Source organism: Oncorhynchus keta, chromosome 9 (assembly GCF_023373465.1).
Source record: "Oncorhynchus keta strain PuntledgeMale-10-30-2019 chromosome 9, Oket_V2, whole genome shotgun sequence".
Lineage (NCBI taxonomy): Eukaryota > Metazoa > Chordata > Actinopteri > Salmoniformes > Salmonidae > Oncorhynchus > Oncorhynchus keta.
The window spans coordinates 35,757,917-35,783,382 of NC_068429.1; the positions used below are offsets into that span (position 1 = coordinate 35,757,917).

The following is a 25,466-nucleotide window of genomic DNA, read 5'->3' on the forward strand; positions in this document are numbered from 1 at the left end:
CCTTTCTCACCTTCCATGAGTCCTCCTTTTTCAACACCTTGTAGGCTATTGAGTGGCTCACATTTCCTCCTTCACATTTAGCTTGGAGTTAAGACAAACCTCATTGTGCAAGGACGCTATATTGTCTATAATATCTGTTACATACATCTTTACCTTTTACAACTAACAACTAAACACTATCATGTAGTTTTTTTGATACATTAAATACAATCACTTATATTCTTCATTGTACTCTATGATTGAGTGTGTGCTTCACAACTCTCCAATAAAGAGCGACCCTCAGGGTTTGAGTTCTGCTTCCATTGTTACTCCTCCTCGGAACCAAATCATTACTTCAGATGTAAATTCGGTTAACCCAGAACTGAAGTCTCACGTATTTGGTCAGCTTCTTTGTTTACGTAGATATGTCCACCAGAGATTACTTCAGATGACTCAGAAAATGTAGTCCAAATATTCATGTTCGTAACCACAAATGTACAGTATTCATCCTGAAATATGTAAATGTAGTTTCACCTTTCACCCTTCTCCATGTGCTGCTTTGTGTATCTTGTCCCTCTGACTGTTTCTGACAGGAATGCTTTCAGATCAGTCTGGCTAAATCATTCTGCTCATGTCAATGTTGGCTTGGTGTTTGTAATTTAAACAGTTCAACAGCATTGGGGGATCTATTATTGCCTATGGAGCATTTATACAAATGTAAAATGTATATAGTTCACAAAGTATTAATGAACTAGTAAAAAGCAACAAGAATACAAAAGTTTATGACTTGAAGCAAGACTGGAGTTCCTCTGTCCAGTGTCTGTGTTCTTTTGCCCATCTTAATCTTTTATTTTATTGGCCAGTCTGAGAAATGGCTATTTCTTTGCAAATCTGCCTAGAAGGCCAGCATCCTGGATTCGCCTCTTCACTGTCGACGTTGAGACTGGTGTTTTGCGGGTACTATTTAATGAAGTTGCCAGTTGAGGACTTGTGAGGCGTCTGTTTCTCAAACTAGACAATATCATGTACTTGTACTCTTGCTCAGTTGTGCACCGGAGCCTCCCACTCCTCTTCTATTCTGGTTAGGGCCAGTTTGTGCTGTTCCGTGAAGGGAGTAGTACACAGCATTGTACCAGATCTTCAGTTTCTTGGCAATTTCTCGCATGGAATAGCCTTCATTTCTCAGAACGAGAATAAACTGACGAGTTTCACAAGAAAGTTCATTGTTTCTGGCCATTTTGAGACTGTAATCGAACCCACAAAAGCCGATGTTCCAGATACTTGTCTAAAGAAGGACAGTTTTATTGATTCTTTAATCAGGACAAGAAAATTCAGCTGTGCTAACATAATTGCAAAAGGGCTTTCTAATGATCAATTAGATTTTTTAAATTATAAACTTGGATTAGCTAACACAACCTGCCATTGGAACACAGGAGTGATGGTTGCTGATAATTGGCATCTGTACGCCTATGTAGATATTCCATAAAAAAATCTGCAGTTTCCAGCTATAATAGTCATTTACAACATTAGCAATGTCTACACTGTATTTCTGATCAATTTGATGTTATTTAATGGACAACAAAATTGATTTTCTTTCAAAAACAAGGACATTTCTAAGTGACCCCAAACTTTTGAATGGTAGTGTATATATATATATGTAGTCAAGGTGCAAGTAATCTTCAACTGTCCCTCATGGAATCAATTGACATTGTAATTACACACCCGGGGGTCATTCATAAACATATACTGCCACAGGAAAATAACCACTTTTTGGGAAAATGACATAAAATGCCATTGAAAAATGTCATGCAATGTACAGGTCATTTTATATTAAAAGTGCAAATTCATTCAAGAATGAAAGTGATATTCAACAACATTTTAAAATACATTCTCTCTCCGGGTATGCAATGAGTAGATGATGTAGGCTGTAGGTGCCGGGACGGCTGGGACGTATGGCGGCATGATATATGATATGGCAACATTAATAAATCCCACCTGTAAAAAGCTTTTACGTTCCCAAGCTATTGTGTGAATATCAACTTATCCTAGTTATCCAGTTTTGTGACCCCCAAACACACACACACACACACACACACACACACACACACACACACACACACACACACACACACACACACACACACACACACACACACACACACACACACACACACACACACACACACATAAATACAATATCAGGTAACTATTTAATAACTATTTTCATATTTGCATTCCACTGTGTTATCATGAACTTACACTAGTCTCAGGCAAACATGCAAAGGATCATAATCTGTTCAGGCATGGGCAGTACTGTACAATGTACTAACATTTCCATTTTTTCATGTTGCCATTCCCTGGGTGTCCATGGTAAGGAAAGTAGAACTGTCAATTAGAGGTCGACCGATTAATCGGAATGGCCGATTAATTAGAGCCGATTTCAAGTTTTCATAACAATCGGAAATCGGTATTTTTGGACACCGATCTGGCCGATTTATTTATTTACACCTTTATTTAACTAGGCAAGTCAGTTAAGAACACATTCCTATTTTCAATGACGGCCTAGGAATGGTGGATTAACTGTTTATTCACTGCTTTAGCACACTCTGCCAACCCGGATGTTCTAGCCGTGTCTGAATCCTGGCTTAGGAAGACCACCAAAAACTCTGAAATCTCCATCCCTGACCACAACATTTTCAGACAAGATAGAACGGCCAAAGGGGGCGGTGTTGCAATCTACTGCAGAGAGAGCCTGCAGAGTTCTGTCCTACTATCCAGGTCTGTAGCCAAACAATTTGATCTTCTACTTTTAAAAATCCAACTCTCTAGAAACAAGTCTCTCACCGTTGCCGCCTGCTATAGACCACATCCTAGATATCATCCTAACCAACTTGCCCTCTAAATACACCTCTGCTGTTTTCAACCAAGATCTCAGCGATCACTGCCTCATTGCCTGCATCCGTAATGGGTCAGCGGTAAAGCGACCTCCACTCATCACTGTCAAACGCTCCCTGAAACACTTCAGCGAGCAGGCCTATCTAATCGACCTGGCCCGGGTATCCTGGAAGGATATTGACCTCAACCCGTCAGTAGAGGGTGCCTGGTTACTAAAAAAATGCCTTCCTCACCATCTTAAATAAGCATGCCCCATTCAAGAAATTTAGAACCAGGAACAGATATAGCGCTTGGTTCTCTCCAGACCTGACTGCACTTAACCAACACAAAAACATCCTATGGCGTTCTGCATTAGCATCGAACAGCCCCCGTGATATGATACTTTTCAGGGAAGTCAGAAACCAATACACACAGGCAGTTAGAAAAGCCAAGGCTAGCTTTATCAAGCAGAAATTTGCTTCCTGCAACAAAAACTCAAAAAGTTCTGGGACACTGTAAAGTCCATGGAGAACATGAACACCTCCTCCCAGCTGCCCACTGCACTGAGGATTTGGAAACTCTGTCACCACCGATAAATCCACTATAATTGAAAATTTCAATAAGCATTTTTCTACGGCTGGCCATGCTTTCTACCTGGCTACCCCTACCCCGGTCAACTGCACTGTACCCCCCACAGCAACTCGCCCAAGCCTTCCCCATTTCTCCTTCTCCCAAATCCAGTCAGCTGATGCTGTGAAAGAGTTTCAAAATCTGGACCCCTACAAATCAGCCGGGCTAGACAATCTGGACCCTCTCTTTCTAAAATGATCTGCCGAAATTGTTGCAAGCCCTAGTACTAGCCTGTTCAACCTCTCTTTCATGTCGTCTGAGATTCCCAAAGATTGGAAAGCAGCTACGGTCATCCCCCTCTTCAAAGGGGGGGACACTCTAGACCCAAACTGCTACAGACCTATATCTATCCTACCGCCATCGATATGAAACAATACTGTGCAGCCGCATTCATTAACCTGGCCAAGGCTTTCGACTCTGTCAAACACCACATCCTCATCGGCAGACTTGATAGCCTTGGTTTCTCAAATTATTGCCTCGCCTGGTTCACCACTTCTCTGATAGAGTTCAGTGTGTCAAATCGGAGGGCCTGTTGTCCCGGCCTCTGGCAGTCTCTATGGGGGTGCCACAGGGTTCAATTCTTGGGACGACTCTCTTCTCATCAATGATGTAGCTCTTGCTGGTTGTGAGTCTCTGATCCACCTCTACGCAGACGACACCATTCTGTATACTTCTGGCCCTTCTTTGGATACTGTGTTAACAACCCTCCAGACGAGCTTCAATGCCATACAACTCTCCTTCCATGGCCTCTAACTGCTCTTAAATACAAGTAAAACTAAATGCATGCTCTTCAACCGATCACTGCCTGCACCTGTCCGACCGTCCAGCATCACTACTCTGGACGATTCTGACTTAGAATATGTGGACAACTACAAATACCTAGGTGTCTGGTTAGACTGTAAACTCTCCTTCCAGACTCACATCACACATCTCCAATCCAAAGTTAAATCTAGAATTGGCTTCCTATTTCGCAACAAAGCATCCTTCACTCATGCTGCCAAACATACCCTCGTAAAACTGACCATCCTACCGATCCTCGACTTCGGCGATGTCATTTACAAAATAGCCTCCAATACCCTACTCAATAAATTGGATGCAGTCTATCACAGTGCCATCTGTTTTGTCACCAAAGCCCCATATACTACCCACCACTGCGACCTGTATGCTGTCGTTGGCTGGCCCTCGCTTCATACTCGTCGCCAAACCCACTGGCTCCAGGCCATCTACAAGACCCTGCTAGGTAAAGTCCCCCCTTATCTCAGCTCGCTGGTCACCATAGCAGCACCCACCTGTAGCACACGCTACAGCAGGTATATCTCTCTGGTCATCCCCAAAACCAATTCTTCCTTTGGGTGCCTCTCCTTCCAGTTCTCTGCTGCCAATGACTGGAACGAACTACAAAAATCTCTGAAACTGGAAACACTTCTCCCTCACTCTATTTATTTATTTTGCTCCTTTACACCCCATTGTTTTTATTTCTACTTTGCACATTCTTCCACAGCAAATCTACCATTCCAGTGTTTTACTGAAAAGGCCACCATGGCCTTTTTTTGTGCCTTTACCTCCCTTATCTCACCTCATTTTCTCACATCGTATATAGACATATTTTTCTACTGTATTATTGACTGTATGTTTGTTTTACTCCATGTGTAACTCTGTTGTTGTATGTGTCGAACTGCTTTGCTTTTTCTTGGCCAGGTCGCAATTGTAAATGAGAAATTGTTCTCAACTAGCCTACCTGGTTAAATAAAGGTGAAATAAATCAAATAAAAATACAAATAAAGAATGACAGATTTTTACCTTGTCAGCTCAGGGATTCAATCTTGCAACCCTACAGTTAACTAGTCCAATTCTCTAACCACCAGCCTCACATTGCACTCCATGAGGAGCCTGCCTGTTACGCGAATGCAGTAAGAAGACAAGGTAAGTTGCTAGCTAGCATTAAACTTATCTTATAAAAAACAGTCAATCAATCATAATCACTAGTTAACTACACATAGTTGATGATATTACTAGTTTATCTAGTGTGTCCTGTGTTGCATATAATCGATGCAGTGCGCATTTGCGAAAAAGGACTGTCGTTGCTCCAACGTGTACCTAACCATAAAAATCAATGCCTTTCTTAAAATCAATACACAAGTATATATTTTTAAACCTGCATATTTAGTTAATATTGCCTGCTAACATTAATTTATTTTAACTAGGGAAAATGTGTCACTTCTCTTGCAACAGAGTCAGGATATATGCAGCAGTTTTGGCCGCCTGGCTCGTTGCGAACTGTGTGAAGACTATTTCTTCCTAACAAAGACAGCCAACTTCGCCAAACAAGGGATGTTTTAACAAAAGCACATTTACGAAAAAAGCAAAACCGTTGCACGACTGTACCTAACCATAAACATCAATGACCTTTCTTAAAATCAATACTCAGAAGTATATATTTTTAAACCTTTATGTTTAGCTAAAAGAAATCCAGGTTAGCAGGCAATATTATACAGGTGAAATTGTGTCACTTCTCTTGCGTTCATTGCACGCAGAGTCAGGGTATATGCAACAGTTTGGGCCGCCTGGCTTGTTGCGAACTAATTTGCCAGAATTTTACGTAATTATGACATAACATTGAAGGTTGTGCAATGTAACAGCAATATTTAGACTTATGGATGCCACCCATTAGATAAAATACGGAACGGTTCCGTATTTCACTGAAAGAATAAATGTCTTGTCTTCGAGATGATAGTTTCCGGATTTGACCATATTAATGACCTAAGGCTCGTATTTCTGTGTTATCATGTTAAAACTAAGTCTATGATTTGATAGAGCAGTCTGACTGAGCGATGGTAGGCACCAGCAGGCTCATAAGCATTCATTCAAACAGCACTTTCGTGCGTTTGTCAGCAGCTGTTTATGACTTCAAGCCTATCAACTCCCAAGATTAGGCTGGTGTAACCGATGTGAAATGGCTAGCTAGTTAGCAGGTTGCGCGCTAATAGCATTTCAAACATCACTCGCTCTGAGACTTGGAGTAGTTGTTCCCCTTGCTCTGCTTGGGTAACGCTGCTTCGAGGGTGGCTGTTGTCGATGTGTCCCTGGTTCGAGCCCAGGTAGGAGCGAGGAGAGGGATGGAAAATATACTGTTACACTGGCATACTAAAGTGCCTATTAGAACATCCAATAGTCAAAGGTATATGAAATACAAATCGTATAGAGAGAAATAGTCCTATAATTCCTAGAATAACTACAACCTTAAACTTCTTACCTGGGAATATTGAAGACTCATGTTAAAAGGAACCACCAGCTTTCATATGTTCTCATGCTCTGAGCAAGGAACTTAAACGTTAGCTTTCTTATATGACACATATTGCACTTTTACTTTCTTCTCCAACACTTTGTTTTTGCATTATTTAAACCAAATTGAACATGTTTCATTATTGATTTTAGGCTAAATTGATTTTATTGATGTATTATATTAAGTTAAAATAAGTGTTCATTCAGTATTGTTGTAATTGTCATTATTACAAAAAATTTTTTTTTTTTAAATCGCCCGATTAATCGGTATCGGCGTTTTTGGGCCTCCAATAATCGGCATCGGTATCGGCGTTGAAAAATCATAATCGGTCGACCTCTACTGTCAATAGAACCATTGAAGGGATTATTTTACCATATACAGTACGTAGTGGAATCAAACATTTAAAAGGTATTTTCCCTATGCCCCCTGCCAAATGTTTACTGTCCTCATCTCGATGTGTGTGAATATTTTTCTATTATCAAACGGTGAGGGGTTAAAGTGTAGAGGGGCTTGTAGGGTCTGGTATCGGAAGCAATAAAAGGTCATCAGGACTTATACTTCTATCCATGTTCTCCTTCCGTTCCTAGACCTAGATGACGTTCTCAAAGAGCTGCATGGAGGCCATGATATTTTCATCCTGGTGAGAGAAATGACAAGTTGAGAAATCAGTTGCTTAGGACACAATGTCAATTGAACACTACTTATGGCAGAACTGTTCTTAGCTCTTCATATGCTTTGTGTTCCTCTAACATGAACAGGTTCTGTAAGACAAACCTGTCAGTTAACCTGCTGTCTGCCAGCTACAGGAATACCTGGAATGTTAGCCAGGCGAGTTAAAGCCATGTAATAGCATGTGGCTTGTCTGGGCATTCTAACATGATGTACAGTACATATTTTCATCAGTAAAGATTGTGGAGGATGTGTTTACCTTCTGACAAGTCTCTATGAACTCATCAATGGTCACCACCCCGTCTCTGTTCCGATCCATTTTCTGAAAAAGCTAGCCATTAAATATCTCATACGATTACATACAGAACTACAATTTTTGTATTTTATTTAACCTTTATTTAACTAGGCAAGTCAGTTAAGAACAAATCCTTATTTACAATGACGGCCTACCCCGGCCAAACCCTAACCCGGACGACGCTGGGCCGTTTGTGCGCTTCCACAGTAACAAAATGTGAAGCTTTTAGGTTGGGAAAACTCAAACAGACGAGAGTTCTTATTACATAATAGCCAAAAATACATCTTTAGGACAGAAACAACACAAACATAAGGACAGAAGGTGTTAATCAAGGTAAAATGTTAGACATGGGGGTGAGATGGGAGGGGGTCATACACTGGGGGCTTATGTACCTGAAAGAACTTGTCCACATGCTCAGATGGATCAATATCTCGTACACTAGGAGAGGTATACCTGCCCATCATGTCATAGATGGACGTCATTATGGCCAACATCTCCTGTACACACACACACGCACACGCACACGCACACACATACAGTCATGAGTCAGCGCCAGGTCTTGGAGTGTTATGTCTAGCAGAAGAGCATCTCTATGCAACAAACAGGAAATGCATGACCTTACACTGTACCTCCTTGGTGATGTAGCCATCCTTGTTGATATCATACAGATTGAAGGCCCACCGGAGTTTCTCTGTTTCTGAACCTCTGAGCAGTACAGATAGTCCAATCACAAAGTCCTGCAAAAAAACATAGAAAACCTTACTGACTGTCGAAGTATTTCATCTACTGAAGGCAATTTGTTTTTTAGATTGAGCATGTTATCGGGATGGCAAACGTTGATTGTTCTAGAAGGTTTTATACGAGAGGACAACTGACCTAATTTAAGAGGAGTTTTGCTTACCTCGAAACGGATAGAGCCATTTCTGTCCATGTCAAATGCGTTGAACAGGAAATGTGCATATGTGGTGGCATCTGAGAAGGGATACCGATAATGTAGTTAACATTAGGCAGGTATACAGTGGGTGACAGCTGGTTATTTATTCTCTTTCCACTTTTATCCACTTTGACGGTCGCTCTGGGTGAAATGGGTCAGTCTTTATAGCATATATAAATCAATAGGTGAGGTTCTGAGTTGTCAGAATCTTCAATTTCTTATCAAATGTTGATTACAAAACAGTATGATAATGCTCTCTGTTAAATCACAGCCCATTGAAAGAGCTGACAACGTAGCAGCAGTTGAAAGGGAGTCTCCCACCTATCTGCAGTACTACCTATCTGCAGTACTATTCCATTGTGCCTCCCTTACATCACTTGAGGGCAGACTCCTACCTCCCTGGGGGAAGAACTGTGAGTAGATGTTCTTGAAAGTCTCCTCATCCACCAGCCCGCTGGGACACTCCTGTTCAGAGGGAAATTAAAATACATTTAATAAGTACTAAGTGCTTAACTTGTATGTATTTATAAATGTAGTTAAATATCTATGAAAATAGATATATCTAACGGTTTGTTATCGGCTAATATATGTGTAACAGCTCGTAGTGAGTGAGTGTAAATATCTGTGTAAATAAATGTGTGTAGCTATGCAAGTGTATCAAACATATTGTAAGAGGATATCTTTGCAGTCCTTCAAGTCCCTGACAGTGTGTGTTTAACCTCTATCCCACTCCCACTCGGTGCTCTACGCCCAGCCAAGTCCCAGTCGCACGTTTTTAAAGCCTCTGTAGAGTGACTGCAACTCCTTCTTGGTGAACTGGGTCTGGACCTGGAGCTGTTCCAAGCCTTCAGGCTGGTGACGAACAGTAGAAAGCTCCAATTCACAGTCGCTACTCTCTGTTTGAGAGAGGAGAGGGAAAGAGAGAGAGGAGGAGAACCCAGGGAAATGAAGGAGAGTCGGGAGAAGGGGAGAGGTGAAAGGTGAAAGGGAGGGAAGAATGTGGATCAGGTGAGAGGGAAGAATAGGACGGGAGCGGATGAGAAAGGATGAAATCAGGAGAGGAAGACGGGACCATCAGAACAAATTGGGAGGGAGAGGAATTTGTGTGGTGGGTAACAGAGAAATTGGATTTGATGAAAATGGTGTACAATATTTTGGCAAAAAGAAGGTGGACATGTGAACAATAAAGTGGGAGAGGATGATGAATGAATGACAAAAGGAAATGACGAATACAGGGAGTTACTACTGTTTGTGTGCTCACCATCTATGAAATTAAACAAACAGAGCGAGGAATGGGGAGAGGAAGACAGGGGAGAAATTGAAGTGTAGGGAAGTGAGAAGGGGGGAACACATACAATCAGATTAAGCCAGACAGTCACAGTATTTTGGTTTAAGTTATTTCTTTCTCTATAAACCAGTAATAAGACATGAAACCTTCGTTGTCTTGAGGCAGTTTGTCTAGAGTTGCAGTGGAAGCCCGTCTTCTCTCATAAAGTGACAACACTGAAATCCATGTATATCTTCAACTATCACCAACACAGTACAAGAAGCTTCTGTCTATCTGTGAGGAATATGATGGCCTTGAAAAGAACAGGGCACATAGAGTCTCTCCTTGTTACTTACCATCTAATGTCAAGGGCTCCCAGACACCAAACTGCTTGAACACTACAAAAAACAGGCCAATGACTACAGTAATTGCAATCAGTTCCATGCCTTCCAGCACCATGGCTGACTTGTTTGAATAAGAACCTTTATCAGCTTGCTATTGGCCAGCTCTGAACATATTGGATGCGTTTTCCACAACGTAACAAATGTTTGCTGCTGGATGTGTGTGTCTAAGAAAACATCAAAACAAACAATTGAACAAGATGTCTGAAAAATAGCTGCGAACCCTGAAATCTATTGGTCACACTTTACTCCCCCCATTTTCCCACCCACACTCTGTGTTAAAGGAAGTGAACTCTCAGGTGACGATGCTCCTCGTGATGAAGACGGTAAAGATCCAGTGAAGGTAGAGATCCATTAACAGTCACTCTGTTCCAGGTGCCCTTCATTTAACCCCTTGATATCCAGCAAAAGCAAAAAGGTGAGTTTGATGATAATATCTTCTTGTCTTCAAAAAGTCCCTCTAAATCCAAGTCCAGTGCATGGTATTGAGTTGAAAACAAACATATACCACTTGATTCATCATCTCCCAAATATCTCCATCCTCTGTGAAGTATCTTCCTTAGTACACACTCTGCACCAGTTAAGGGCTGAACCCCCTGTGTCTCCCTTTTTGGGTAAGTCTGTCCTACAGGTCCATCAAGAAAGGAATTATCCCTCTAGTGCATTCTCCAGTTGGAGCGAGTGAGGAAGATGAGAGAGGGGAGTAGGGCGAGACCGGAGAGATTATGTGTTGTTTTTTTTACTAATAGTTTCTAATTGACGGTTTGAGCGTTTCCTTGTTTTCCCAGGCATTTCAAGGATGATGTAAAGCTGTAAACCAGGCATTGATCCACATCCACTGATGGCTGGAATATGACCAGCAGCACTTAGAGTGAAGGAGTCTGCCCTGCCCTGTGTGGCGCTGCCTGTGTCTATCTCCCCATTCACACAGCCAACATAACACTGGATTCAAAAAGAAACCTCACATTGTGGTTCTATTTCAACAAACTGATATTTCAATTGAGTTTATTAAGGGACTTTAAACAAGATGAATAGTGGAGGTAGACATAGTGCCCTAATTATTTTTCCTATCCCAAAACACCTTACAAAGAGGTAGAGTTAGAGGTAGAGTTCATAACTGATGAGTGTGCGGCAGTAAAAAATACGAATAGAGGTAGAGTTCATAACTGGTGAGTGTGAGGCAGTAAAAAAAATACTAATAGAGGTAGAGTTCATAACTGGTGAGTGTGAGGCAGTAAAAAATACGAATAGAGGTAGAGTTCATAACTGGTGAGAGTGAGGCAGTAAAAAATACGAATAGAGGTAGAGTTCATAACTGGTGAGTGTGAGACAGTAAAAAATATGAATAGAGGTAGAGTTCATAACTGGTGAGTGTGCACATCTTATTGGAGAGAGATGCAAAATACTGGTCTTAGGACTGGAATGGGAACAGGCCAGAAATGCATTTTTACCAGAGAGAGATTTAGATGGAGTTAGCCACTGGACTCAATCTTCTTTATGCTGCACATCAAGGTGCTGCACCTTGTGGACACTGTAGGGAAACCACTGAAGCACAGCTGCACCACTGCACCGGGAACACAGTCCCACAAATGAGCCCCTGTTCATAATTTCCGAGTACTACTTTGCAAACACATACATGTCAAACATTTGTGTTTTAAAGATAACAGTATCCTCACTTTCAACTCCATTCCTACAAAGAGCAAGCACAGGTGACCAAACCACTACCATCAGAATGATCACAGAGTGTTTTTAATCCACTGATGTCTCTATAACCGTATGTACTGCCACAACAGTGTCAGGCAGAGCCTTGTGTCCATGCATACAGTACAAGGTTAGCTCATGTAATAAACCATTGAAAACGAAGACAGCAACAAAATGTCCATGCTCCCTATAAATGCTGATCTATCCCTTTCATTAAAGACGGACAAGGCTTAATGCTGGCATATCGGCATTTCTGCACTCTTCAGAGCAAACAGTAGTAACAACAGTAATGAGAACGTCATGAAGGCCCATAGCCCCAGAATATCAATCATACGACAGCAACTCACAAAAACACAACCATCTGCTTACAGTACAACCCAGCCCCCCCTCCCTCCCTCCCTCCCTCCCTCCCTCCCTCCCTCCCTCCCTCCCTCCCTCCCTCCCTCCCTCCCTCCCTCCCTCCCTCCCTCCTCCCTCCCTCCCTCCCCCTCCCTCCCTCCCCTATGAAAGGTTCTAAGACTGCCAGAGTGTGTGACTACCATCTGGTGTACATAGAGAGTACTTATATTGTGTCATGTAATGATTAATACTATCCAGTAGATGGCAATGCCTAGACATGGTTGTATTGGTGGGTCCTTACTGGAAAGGGCTTAGAGTTGACGCAGGGCAGGGCGGTGGAGGGGTTAACATGGGGGCGGGGGGTTGGGGGTCTCTTCGCTCTGGTGAGTGCACATGTACATGTTAGCCCCAGTCTGCATACACAGAAGGGCAATGTCAATAATTTAGATAGATAGAGAAAACGAGGGCATACCGGGGGTACAAGCAGTAACAGACTCTCTGCTACTCCTTCCATATTCAGCTCATACTTCCACCAATAAAAAAAATTACAAATATCAAACTAGTTCAGGTGCTGGACAGAAAAAACAAATAATGTACTCTTTCAACAACACCCTTATTTACTTAACAATATATTTTTGCATGTGTTGTACGTGTTCCTGAAAAAAGGGTATAGCAAGTCATCCACAAAGGCTTTGAAACAAAAGTCATTGATCATTACCAATTTGACAAAATGAATGGCCATAGTTTCTTTCTGGAGGCAGCTTCCCTCCACTAAGAGATGACTGGGACTTACCTACCTACCTGGCCCCTGAGTGTTTGTGGTGCTGTCAATGATCCATTTGACGAGGCAGCACTTCATCAGAGATTTACGAGTGATTCGGGGCTTCTGCCATTTCCCTCTACTGTCAACACTGGGACTTTTATTTCAATGATCATTTTAAGCTTTCTAAATCCCTAATAAAATAACTGAAGGAAAAGGAAAGAAGAGAAAAAGGAGAGAGTGGGAGAGTTTACAGGAGAGTTTAAAGGAGAGTTTACAGGGGAGTTTAAAGGAGCGTTTACAGGAGAGTTTAAAGGAGAGTTTACAGGGGAGTTTAAAGGAGAGTTTACAGGAGAGTTTAAAGGAGAGTTTACAGGGGAGTTTAAAGGATTGTTTACAGGAGAGTTTAAAGGAGAGTTTACAGGGGAGTTTAAAGGAGAGTTTACAGGGGAGTTTAAAGGAGAGTTTACAGGGGAGTTTAAAGGAGAGTTTACAGGAGAGTTTAAAGGAGAGTTTACAGGGGAGTTTAAAGGAGAGTTTACAGGGGAGTTTAAAGGAGAGTTTACAGGGGAGTTTAAAGGAGAGTTTACAGGAGAGTTTAAAGGAGAGTTTACAGGGGAGTTTAAAGGAGAGTTTACAGGAGAGTTTAAAGGAGAGTTTACAGGGGAGTTTAAAGGAGAGTTTACAGGGGAGTTTAAAGGAGAGTTTACAGGGGAGTTTAAAGGAGAGTTTACAGGAGAGTTTAAAGAGAGTTTACAGGGAGTTTAAAGGAGAGTTTACAGGGAGTTTACAGGAGAGTTTACAGGGAGTTTAAAGGAGAGTTTACAGGGGAGTTTAAAGGAGAGTTTACAGGAGAGTTTAAAAGAGAGTTTACAGGGGAGTTTAAAGGAGAGTTTAAAGGAGAGTTTACAGGGGAGTTTACAGGAGAGTTTACAGGGGAGTTTAAAGGAGAGTTTACAGGGGAGTTTAAAGGAGAGTTTACAGGGGAGTTTAAAGGAGAGTTTACAGGGGAGTTTAAAGGAGAGTTTACAGGGGAGTTTAAAGGAGAGTTTACAGGGGAGTTTACAGGAGAGTTTACAGGAGGAGAGTTTACAGGAGAGTTAACAGGGCAAGTCTCAGCAGTAAGCCTACGGCAATCAGTTTGCTGGGATTGTGGAGAACGAATAGAGATTTATTGATAGTATATTGAAGTGACACAAAAAGATGAGTGGCTAGCACAGTAGAAGTCCACTGAGAGACAGCAAGAGAGATGATAGAGTTAATGTCACACCCTGACCATAGTTTATTTGTATGTTTCTATGTTTTGGTTGGTCAGGGTGTGATCTGGGTGGGCATTCTATGTTGGATGTCTTGTTTGTCTATTTCTATGTCTGGCCTGATATGGTTCTCAATCAGAGGCAGGTGTTAGTCATTGTCTCTGATTGGGAACCATATTTAGGTAGCCTGGGTTTCACTGTGTGTTTGTGGGTGATTGTTCCTGTCTCAGTGTTTTGCATCAGTTAAGACAGTTTTTGGTTTTCTACGGTTTCTTGTTTTGTACAAGTATAGTTGTTCACGTTATCATCTTTATTAAAGATGTTTCTAAATAACCACGCTGCGTTTTGGTCCTCCTCTACTTCGCCTAAGGAAAACCCTTACAGTTTAAAATATAGTCCTATAAAATGGGGGTAGACTCATTCAAATGAATCTTACCTGCATCCCCTCCCCCTCTCCTCTGCCTTCGTCTTCACTCCACCCCAGCTATCCCACACAGGAAAGAACACATACAACTCTGTAGCTGGGATGACTGAGCCTCATGTAAGTTTGGCACTGTCCCTGACTTACCTGGCCCCTGAGTGTTTGTGGTGCTGTCAATGATCCATTTGACGAGGCAGCACTTCATCAGAGATTTACGAGTGATTCGGGGCTTCTGCCATTTCCCTCTGTCTTCCCTCTGTCCTCCTGGGCTGGGCTCCTTCCCGTTGGCATCAGGCAGCAAGCCACCGTCCACTCCTTTTCCATCAGCCTGGGGGACACAGAACTAACTTGGTTAACAGATGACAGAGAGCTTGGTAAGGACACTACAGAGAAGACTGCTGGTACAGAAGGGTTAGAGGATCCACAGAGAAGAATGTATAGGCTGGTCAGAGAGGGGGAGGAAGAGAAAGAACATGATATTACGGAAAATGTGTACAAAAAAGCCATACATAAGCCATCCCTATTCCACTTTTTGTTTCATTAATCTATTTTTGTCCATGCATTTTGCATCATACTGTATGATTGTGCGCTTTTGCAAAATGCATCATAGCGGCTGTATTTCGAAAGTTATACAGTGCCTTCAGAAATTATTCACACCCCTGGACTTTTTCCACATTTGGTTGTGTTACAGCCTGAATTTAAAATGGCTTAGAGATGTTTTTGTCAATACCCATAATGTCAAAGTGGAACTATGTTTTTTTTTTATGAATTAAAAATTAAAAGTTGAAATGTCTTGCGTCAAGTATTCAACCACTTTGTAGCCTTGCATGAGCCTTGGCAAGTGATGTACAAATACACTCCCTGGACAGGACGCTAATCTATTGCAGGGCCTTCATTTTCTTTCAATATCAAACAATCTATCTCCTTAATGCTGAGTATCAAGCAGCAGAGACACATCAGGTCCCATTTATACAGCCTTTGGTATGACTCGGCCGGGGATCGAACTCCCAACCTTCCAATGTCAGGGTGGACACTCGAAGACCGCTGAGATGGTACCCTTTTGTTATGACAAGCCTAAAAAAGTTCAGGAGAAGACAGTGAATGCTCCTGAGTGGCAAAGTTATAGTTTTGACATAAATCTACTTGAACATATATGGCAAGACCTGAAAATGGTTGTCTAGCAATGATCTACAACCAATTTGACAGAGCTTGAAGAGTTTTTTAAAATAATAAATGGGCAAATGTTCCAGGTGTGGAAACTCAGAGACTTAATAAGAAAAGACTCACAGCTGTAATCGCTGCCAAAGGTGCTGCTACAAAGTATTGACTCAGCGGTGTGAATACTAATGTAAATGAAACATTTCTGCATTTTATTTTCAATACAACAAAATGAAAAAAAAATCCTTTAAAGTTGTCAATTCTTTCAACTTGCCACCTACGCATTACATATCAAAGTTACAGTCAGTTCAGTCAGTTCACCGAGGCTGAAGACATACAGGATGCTATGACTGAAAATAAGAGGAGAATGGGCTGTAGGATGACATGGATGAAGAAAATAATAGATAAGGAGATAGTAAGCTTTATCACCCCTGGATTGATGGGGAATGGAAGGCCCACTATTATGTATGGGTGTGACTATGTAAAAGATATTCTGTGTGTGTGTGTGTGTGTGTGTGTGTGTGTGTGCGTGTGTGTTTGTATGTATGCATGCGCAAATTGAGACACATGCGTTCTTGTTTTGTTACATTATTTGAGGAGAGAATGGGGCAAAATATCAGGGGAGATTCCCAGCCCCCTCGTAATCTCCTCATCTCCTATTTGAATATGAAAGGAAGCCAAGGCGTACAGAGCACTGAGGAACTCACTCAATAATTCACACTCCTTAAAACAGCATGAATAAAAGATCAGAGTCAGCTGCCATGGTGGGGATGAGTACCAGCCATGTGTTAAACACTGAGTACCAGCCATGTGTTAAACACTGAGTACCAGCCATGTGTTAAACACTGAGTACCAGCCATGTGTTAAACACTGTTTACCAGCCATGTGTTAAACACTGTTTACCAGCCATGTGTTAAACACTGAGTACCAGCCATGTGTTAAACACTGAGTACCAGCCATGTGTTAAACACTGAGTACCAGCCATGTGTTAAACACTGAGTACCAGCCATGTGTTAAACACTGATTACCAGCCATGTGTTAAACACTGTTTACCAGCCATGTGTTAAACACTGAGTACCAGCCATGTGTTAAACACTGAGTACCAGCCATGTGTTAAACACTGATTACCAGCCATGTGTTAAACACTGAGTACCAGCCATGTGTTAAACACTGATTACCAGCCATGTGTTAAACACTGAGTACCAGCCATGTGTTAAACACTGTTTACCAGCCATGTGTTAAACACTGATTACCAGCCATGTGTTAAACACTGAGTACCAGCCATGTGTTAAACACTGATTACCAGCCATGTGTTAAACACTGAGTACCAGCCATGTGTTAAACACTGTTTACCAGCCATGTGTTAAACACTGTTTACCAGCCATGTGTTAAACACTGTTTACCAGCCATGTGTTAAACACTGATTACCAGCCATGTGTTAAACACTGAGTACCAGCCATGTGTTAAACACTGATTACCAGCCATGTGTTAAACACTGATTACCAGCCATGTGTTAAACACTGAGTACCAGCCATGTGTTAAACACTGTTTACCAGCCATGTGTTAAACACTGATTACCAGCCATGTGTTAAACACTGAGTACCAGCCATGTGTTAAACACTGTTTACCAGCCATGTGTTAAACACTGTTTACCAGCCATGTGTTAAACACTGATTACCAGCCATGTGTTAAACACTGATTACCAGCCATGTGTTAAACACTGAGTACCAGCCATGTGTTAAACACTGATTACCAGCCATGTGTTAAACACTGAGTACCAGCCATGTGTTAAACACTGATTACCAGCCATGTGTTAAACACTGATTACCAGCCATGTGTTAAACACTGAGTACCAGCCATGTGTTAAACACTGAGTACCAGCCATGTGTTAAACACTGTTTACCAGCCATGTGTTAAACACTGAGTACCAGCCATGTGTTAAACACTGAGTACCAGCCATGTGTTAAACACTGATTACCAGCCATGTGTTAAACACTGATTACCAGCCATGTGCTAAACACTGAGTACCAGCCATGTGTTAAACACTGTTTACCAGCCATGTGTTAAACACTGATTACCAGCCATGTGTTAAACACTGAGTACCAGCCATGTGTTAAACACTGAGTACCAGCCATGTGTTAAACACTGTTTACCAGCCATGTGTTAAACACTGTTTACCAGCCATGTGTTAAACACTGAGTACCAGCCATGTGTTAAACACTGTTTACCAGCCATGTGCTAAACACTGAGTACCAGCCATGTGTTAAACACTGAGTATCAGCCATGTGTTAAACACTGAGTACCAGCCATGTGTTAAACACTGAGTATCAGCCATGTGTTAAACACTGACTACCAGCCATGTGTTAAACACTGAGTACCAGCCATGTGTTAAACACTGAGTACCAGCCATGTGTTAAACACTGAGTACCAGCCATGTGTTAAACACTGAGTACTAGCCATGTGTTAAACACTGTTTACCAGCCATGTGCTAAACCTGAGTACCAGCCATGTGTTAAACCTGAGTACCAGCCATGTGTTAAACACTGTTTACCAGCCATGTGTTAAACACTGAGTACCAGCCATGTGCTAAACACTGAGTACCAGCCATGTGTTAAACACTGAGTATCAGCCATGTGTTAAACACTGAGTACCAGCCATGTGTTAAACTCTGAGTACCAGCCATGTGTTAAACACTGAGTACCAGCCATGTGTTAAACACTGAGTACCAGCCATGTGTTAAACACAAGGACAAGAGAGACCATCCCCTACCAACCCAAACATACACACACACATACATACATACATACATACATACATACATACATACATACATACATACATACATACATACATACATACATACATACATACATACATACATACATGTAGGCCCTGGCATCCGCAGTACTACATTATTAACGTTTAGCCTGACATGTGGGAGATGCAGCAGGGTATAACTATCCTCCCTTAATAATCCAACTCATCATGCACACTGCGGGAGACTGCACCATCCGCTGATCACCACACGTCACCAACACATGCCCTCTTCATTGTCAGCCCCTCTTTCTCCCCGTGTGTGGAGTTTGTAGCATCTCCCTTGGTCCTGACAGAGTAGGAGAACACAGTGTACACAGAGCTCATTGACATGCAACACAGATACAGCATCCTTCCCCTTCTTCTCTTGCGATGGATCACAGTGAGGTGGTACACTCACCACTCCAGTAGAACTGGCCCATAACAGGACTGCTAAGTACAGATTGTCTGTATACAATCCCTAAAGATGAACTTTCCCTGCCCTGACCTGGATCACTACAGTACAGTTTAAGGTAACTTTTTGGCCTTTAGCTAAAGACAATGCACAAGGGACATTTTCTTGTGGGAGAAATATTCCAAAGAGAAATGTTTATATACTACATAATACATACTTGGTCAAGCAAATACATTTTCGCTTTTTTACAGAAATACTTCAAATAGTCTCCATAGTCCCCATACACTCCTCCAAGATGACTATTCCTCTCTCAATCAATCCTGCTTCCTTTCTCCTATTGGCGAGCTATAATAATATAATAATAATATTAATAATATATGCCATTTAGCAGACGCTTTTATCCAAAGCGACTTACAGTCATGTGTGCATACATTCTACGTATAGGTGGTCCCGGGAATCGAACCCAGTACCCTGGCGTTACAAGCGCCATGCTCTACCAACTGAGCTACAGACACACCTGAAGCAGATTTCGCGACAAATATATTTGATTTGCCTGTATGAATTGTTCAATGAACAATCCAATAGAAACAACAGTGTGGTTACTTTTGAATCTTGTCAACATGTCCATTGAGTCTGAAATCGCAATGTATGAAATTCTTTCTGTTTAGATCTACAAGCCTGAGGGGTTCCTCAACTACTGTGACCTTTTGGGAAAGAGCTAATTTTACATATTTCCTAAGCAATTGTAACTATTTATTCCAGTTTTGTATAGTTTGGTTAGAAAGGGGACAGCAGTTGAGAAGCTTCAGGGTACAGTGCTACTGGCTGGTAAATCGCAGACCCTTTAGGGCAGGGCGTTGCAAAACCTTTTTTCACAAGTGCCCCCTTTTTCACATTTTCACACGCCAAAGCCCCACCCCCTTTTGTATTATTATTGTCTATTGAGATATTAAATAGGGTTTTAAAGCTAATTTCCTATAATTCTACTTAGTTTTAAAAGACTCCTGACATAGTTTAGATAGTATATGTAATAATAATAATAATGATAATGGATAAGGAAACTGTCTGGACCCGATTTCCCCAAATGTTATTCCGCTACTCCATATGTTTTTATTATGATAATTAATATGAACCCTCCATTTAATTCTACATATTTTCTTTTACAGAAAGTCAACAGATCAAATGAGTCCCACGTAAGATCACTTCCTAACAAAGTCCACTTTCTTTCTTTGACTCCTCGACTGTAGATGATAGAAGCTCAGCTTCTGTCATAGAGACAAACCCCTCTGATGTTCCCATGTGCATCAGAGTAGCGTTTTCCTCTGGCATTTTACCACTTGATTCTGGCCTAAAGCATCACGAACTCATGTGTTGTTTTAGATCGGTCTAAACAATCGCGAACGGAAAAAGTACAAATAAAAAAATCCAATCAAGTCAGGTCCCGCGTACCCCGCACAAGAGCTTGGCGCGCTGTGCCTCATATGGTGAGAACATCTGCTCTAGGCTTCCGTTGTACTCATAATGCCTGGCTGCATGGAACAGCTGGGATCAGCTGATTATTGTCACAGAGGGATGCACTGTAACTCAGAACACTGTTATTATGTTGTATTTAATATAATCTCAGTGCACTGTGTCTCTCTCTCACACAGTCAAAATACAGTTGAGTGGCACAACTACAGTGGAAATGGTTATATCATTTACATAACGCTCCCTCGTTGCTTTTGTGGACGGTCCCAAGATACGGTCCCAAGATAGTGCCTTCAGAAAGTGTTCACACCCCTTAACTTTTCCCACGTTTTGATGCGTTACAGCCAAAATGTAAAATGGATTACGTTTAGATGTTGTGTCACTGGCCTACACACAATACCCTATAATGTAAAAGTGGAATTATGTATTTACCAATTAATTAAAAACGAAAAGCTGAAATGTGTTGAGTCAATAAGTATTCAACCCATTTGTTAGCCTAAATAAATTCAGGAGTAAGAATGTGCTTAACAAGTCACATAATAAGTTGTGCAATAATAGTGTTTAACATGATTTTTTAATGACTACCTCATCTCTGTAACCCAGACTTACAATTATCTGCAATGTCCCTCAGACGAGCAGTGAATTTCAAACACAGATTCAACCACATAGACCAAGGAGGTTTTCCAACGCCTCCTAAAGAAGGGCACCTATTGGTAGATGGGTAAAAAAAGGGAATTGAATATCCCTTTGAGCATGGTGAAGTTATTCATTACACTTTGGATGGCGTATCAATTCGCCCAGTCACTACAAAGATACAGGCCTCCTTCCTAACTCAGTTGCCAGAGAAGAAGGAAACAACTTAGGGATTTCACCATGAGGCCAATGGTGACTTTAAAACAGTTACATAGTTTAATGGCTGTGATATGAAAAAATGTAGGAAGAATCAACAACATTGTAGTTACATGACAATAATAACCTAATTGACAGAGTGAAAAGAATGAAGCCTGTCCAGAATACAAATATACAAATAAAGAAAAGCATCCTGTTTTCAAACAAACACTAAAGTAATATTGCAAAACATGTGGCATAGCAATTTACTTTTGTCCTGAATACAAAGTGTTATGCCTGGGGCAAATCCAATGGAACACATTACTGAGTACTACTCTCCATATTTTCAAGCATAGTGGTGGCTGCATCATGTTATGGGTATGCTTGTAATCGTTAAGGACTGGGGAGTTTTTCAGGATAAAAAATAAATGGAATGGAGCTAAGCACAGGCAAAATCCTCGAGGAAAACCAGGTTCAGTCTTTCCACCAGACACTGGGAGATGAATTCACCTTTCAGCAGAACATTAACCTAAAACACAAGGCCAAATCGACACTGGAGTTGCTTTCCAAGAAGACAGTTCCTGAGTGTTTTTGAAAAAGTTTTGACTTAAATCTGCTTGAAAATCTACGGCAGTACATGAAAATAGTTGTCTAGCAAGGGTCAACAACCAATGACAGAGCTTGAAGAATTTTGAAAAGAATAACGGGCAAATGTTGCACAATCCAGGTGTGGAAATCTTTTAGAGACTTACCCAGAAAGACTCACAGCTGTAATCGCTGCCAAAGGGGATTCTAACATGTATTGACTCAGGGGATTGAATACTTATTTAATCAAGATCTTTATATATAAATATAAATTATATATATATACATTAGAGTATTTTATGTATATTGTTGACAAAAAAAAAAAATTCAATCCATTGTAATCTCTCTTTGTACCACAACAAAATATGGAAAAAGTCAAGGGGTGTGAATACTGTCTGAAGGCAGTGTAAAAGTGTATGACATTTCTTTGGGGTGGACTGCAAGTCTTGAAGGCATGCTGTACATACAAAAGGGAGGCTGTACAGAGGCTTGCCTTGCAGTTCTATACGTCATTGTGCAGAAGACATTGCTTAGAGTAATGGAGTGTGTCTTTATGTTCATTATGCAACTACTTTTCTTCAGCTCACATTTAGGTGTGTGAAACCTCCCCAACACAAATACGCTATTATTAACTTGAGCATTGGATATTTTCCTGACCATCAACCAAATTCAAATGGACTAATGGACCCTGAATCCATCGCAGAGCTAGTTCCACAAGCTCTGTACAAAAGTAGACGCCTCTCACCATAGGCTCTATTTAAAGTGCCCCAAAGTGCCAGTGGAAACAAACAACCTGAGAGAAAGAGAGAGACAGAGAGGAAACAAAAAAGAACACAGTGCTCCTAATCCCTGGGCTGATGATAATGTCCTCCCTCATTGTTTCCCCTTCATCAATTTTTCTCTCTGTTGTTACCTCCACTCCGATCACAAAGATCAAGGGCTCCTCTCTGTTTCCAAATGTGAATCTCGCAAGGAACACAGTTTAATTACAATTGGGGAGTTAGTGAAACTGCCAGTCAAACTTGTTGAGTGGATTCTTAAGGTCTTATTCAACAACCACTTTCTGTGGAGCTTTCTGTCCTTTTCACTCCCTAAAGAATGGCTGATTTGTAAACACAGTCAACATTTTGTCCAAGAGAGGAAGTGATATTGTTCAGTAAGTGCAGTAATGCATTAGTAGACACACCGCATAGGACAGCTGCTGAAAGATGAGTGATGGAAAAGGACATCACATGAGGTCACTGTTACACAAGCCAAGGGGATAATGCCTTTAGTTGTGGTTCAACATCACACTGTTCTTGTGTGTCACGCTATGCATGTCTGTCCCTTCACACATCTGGAAGATGCATGCCTGACTTACGGAATCTTGTCTAAATTCAAATGTGTGCATTTGCTTTGAAGACAACAACCAAAATGTGTTAAATGATCAAAAATCACAGTTAAACATCCCAGTGTGTGTGTGTGTGTGTGTGTGTGTGTGTGTGTGTGTGTGTGTGTGTGTGTGTGTGTGTGTGTGTGTGTGTGTGTGTGTGTGTTGTATAATGCAGGGGGGTTGTGTATTATACATTATTTACAATGTATTAACTGGAGGGAACTTGCAACTACTTCTTGACCTGTTTTTCCCTCAAAGCAAGATGACATTTCAGCTCCATATTTTTCAGTTTGTTTTCCCAATTAGCCTTTTGCACATTCACAAGTAAACACATTGAGCTTCTACAGGGAGTTGTCATAACCAAAATAGTTTTCATGTCAAATCTCAACATATGGCTCCAAACAGCAAGGTAACTGCTGAAAACAGAATGAAACTCCAGCTGCAGCTGCAATGAGTGATGTCTACATACTGTATCTGACCGAATGCTGAGCACCTTCAAGAGAGAAAGAATCCCCCCATATACCTTACAACTTCAGCAACAAGCTCAACTATTGTATTATTAAATAGCTTGTTGCAGCTACTAGACTTCTGTCTAGCACAATTGCTACAATGGTTTGAACAACAGTCAGTCACTCTATATATCAATATGCACACCATTACTTGATTAAATACATTAAGTGATATCTGAATGCCTGCCTTTGGACAATGTCTTAACTGAATGAAATAGTAATCGCCTGCTTGAATGTGATACTCATAATTAATTGAGTAGTACATGGTTACAACACAATTAAGCTACTGACACACAATACTACAGATGGTAAGAATCAATATAATTAAGTTGACCCTAGCCATTTTCACAACATGGCATAGAATAAAGTCATTATCAGAGCAGGTACAATATCAGTGACACATTTGACATTTATATTTAGGTCATTTAGCGGATATTCTTATCTAGAGTGCATACATTTTCATACACCAAGCAGCTTACATGACAACTTTTCCATGGCATCAACAAGCAGTTTGGTTACTGTTGCATTTGATTGATTCAACAACACTCACGTGCTTCCACTTTATGAGACACGCAATATCTCAATTATGATTTTTTTTCTGCGGTAACTTATTGCACGAATGACGGATTTGGCAGATATGCCTCGTACTGAACTCAAACTTGAGAGTGAATGTGCCTGAGCAGTTTGTTTAGGTTATTCTAACAATTAAAACAACACATCAAAATATACATGTCATATTTTTTTTATTTACCTGCATGATGTTGATGTTATGTTGATTTCTTGCTTTTTGCAATAAACCGCTCTGAGGCGTTCGTCTAGTCGCGCGCACTTTCTGTTCTGAGAATCCTGATGTAAACCGTAACCTGTGAGGCATAAACTCGCTCATTTCAAAGCACCGCACGAGAGAGAGAGAGAGACAGGGAGAGCACCACCAGTATGCCTTCTTCCACGTGCTGTCCGTGGTTCTGAACATGCTGTGGTGTTTTCCTGGTCGGGATTCTGACCGCTGGCAGAATGTCTTTCCCAATCTAGCACAAGACAGTCACGAACCTGGCCAACTATCGGATCCCCAATTAAACTGATCCCACAGGGAGCTACATTTGTATTGAGCCCATTGGGGATATCTTACTTTGATGTTATTTCTGTAGACTTTTGCGCATTTTGCTGGTCATTGTGATAAGCAAGTAGGACAGTTACATGTAAATTGTAGACTGTTATGGCTAAACAACGGAATACAGAGCCTGTAGCAGATTAAACAATTATTTATTTGAGTAAAATACATTTTAGCTTGAGATCCCTAAATCTGTGGATGAGTTATTCTATGTGCAATTGGGCACATGTTCAGTTTACACATCACCAGGATTTAAATGTCCAATGCAGCCATTTTATATCAATATCAAGTCATTTCTGGGTAACAATTAAGTAACTTACTGTGATTGTTTACAATTAAAATGGTCAAAAAGAAACAAAAATAGCTTCTTAGCAAATAGCAATTTCTCAAGCAAGAGTTCTGCTAGGACTGTCTGGGAG

The 25,466-nt window shown here is 41.1% G+C and overlaps 1 protein-coding gene and 1 non-coding gene across 2 annotated transcripts; both read right to left on the bottom strand.

The window, feature by feature from the left end:
• Positions 1-1,250: 1,250 nt before the first annotated feature.
• On the bottom strand, positions 1,251-24,875 carry LOC118388005 (calsenilin-like). The gene is made up of 9 exons (XM_052525744.1): positions 24,688-24,875; positions 14,957-15,137; positions 9,436-9,560; positions 9,060-9,129; positions 8,632-8,702; positions 8,360-8,467; positions 8,123-8,227; positions 7,695-7,757; positions 1,251-7,403 (listed from the first exon to the last, which is right to left on the bottom strand). Exons 1-9 carry the CDS (start codon positions 24,820-24,822, stop codon positions 7,356-7,358), a joined length of 906 nt encoding a protein of 301 aa, XP_052381704.1. The 5' UTR covers positions 24,823-24,875; the 3' UTR covers positions 1,251-7,355.
• Positions 19,618-19,693, bottom strand: trnat-ugu (transfer RNA threonine (anticodon UGU)). The gene has a single exon. It is a non-coding gene; the product is annotated as a tRNA-Thr (tRNA).
• Positions 24,876-25,466: the final 591 nt, after the last annotated feature.

Coding starts and splice junctions, on each gene's coding strand:
- LOC118388005 (XM_052525744.1), bottom strand. CDS start 24,822: ATGAGCGAGTTTATGCCTCACAGGTTACGGTTTACATCAGGATTCTCA. Junction 15,138..24,687: donor ATAACATCAACATCATGCAG/GTAAATAAAAAA, acceptor TGTGTCCCCCAG/GCTGATGGAAAAGGAGTGGA. Junction 8,468..8,631: donor ATGGCTCTATCCGTTTCGAG/GTAAGCAAAACT, acceptor GTTTTTTTGCAG/GACTTTGTGATTGGACTATC.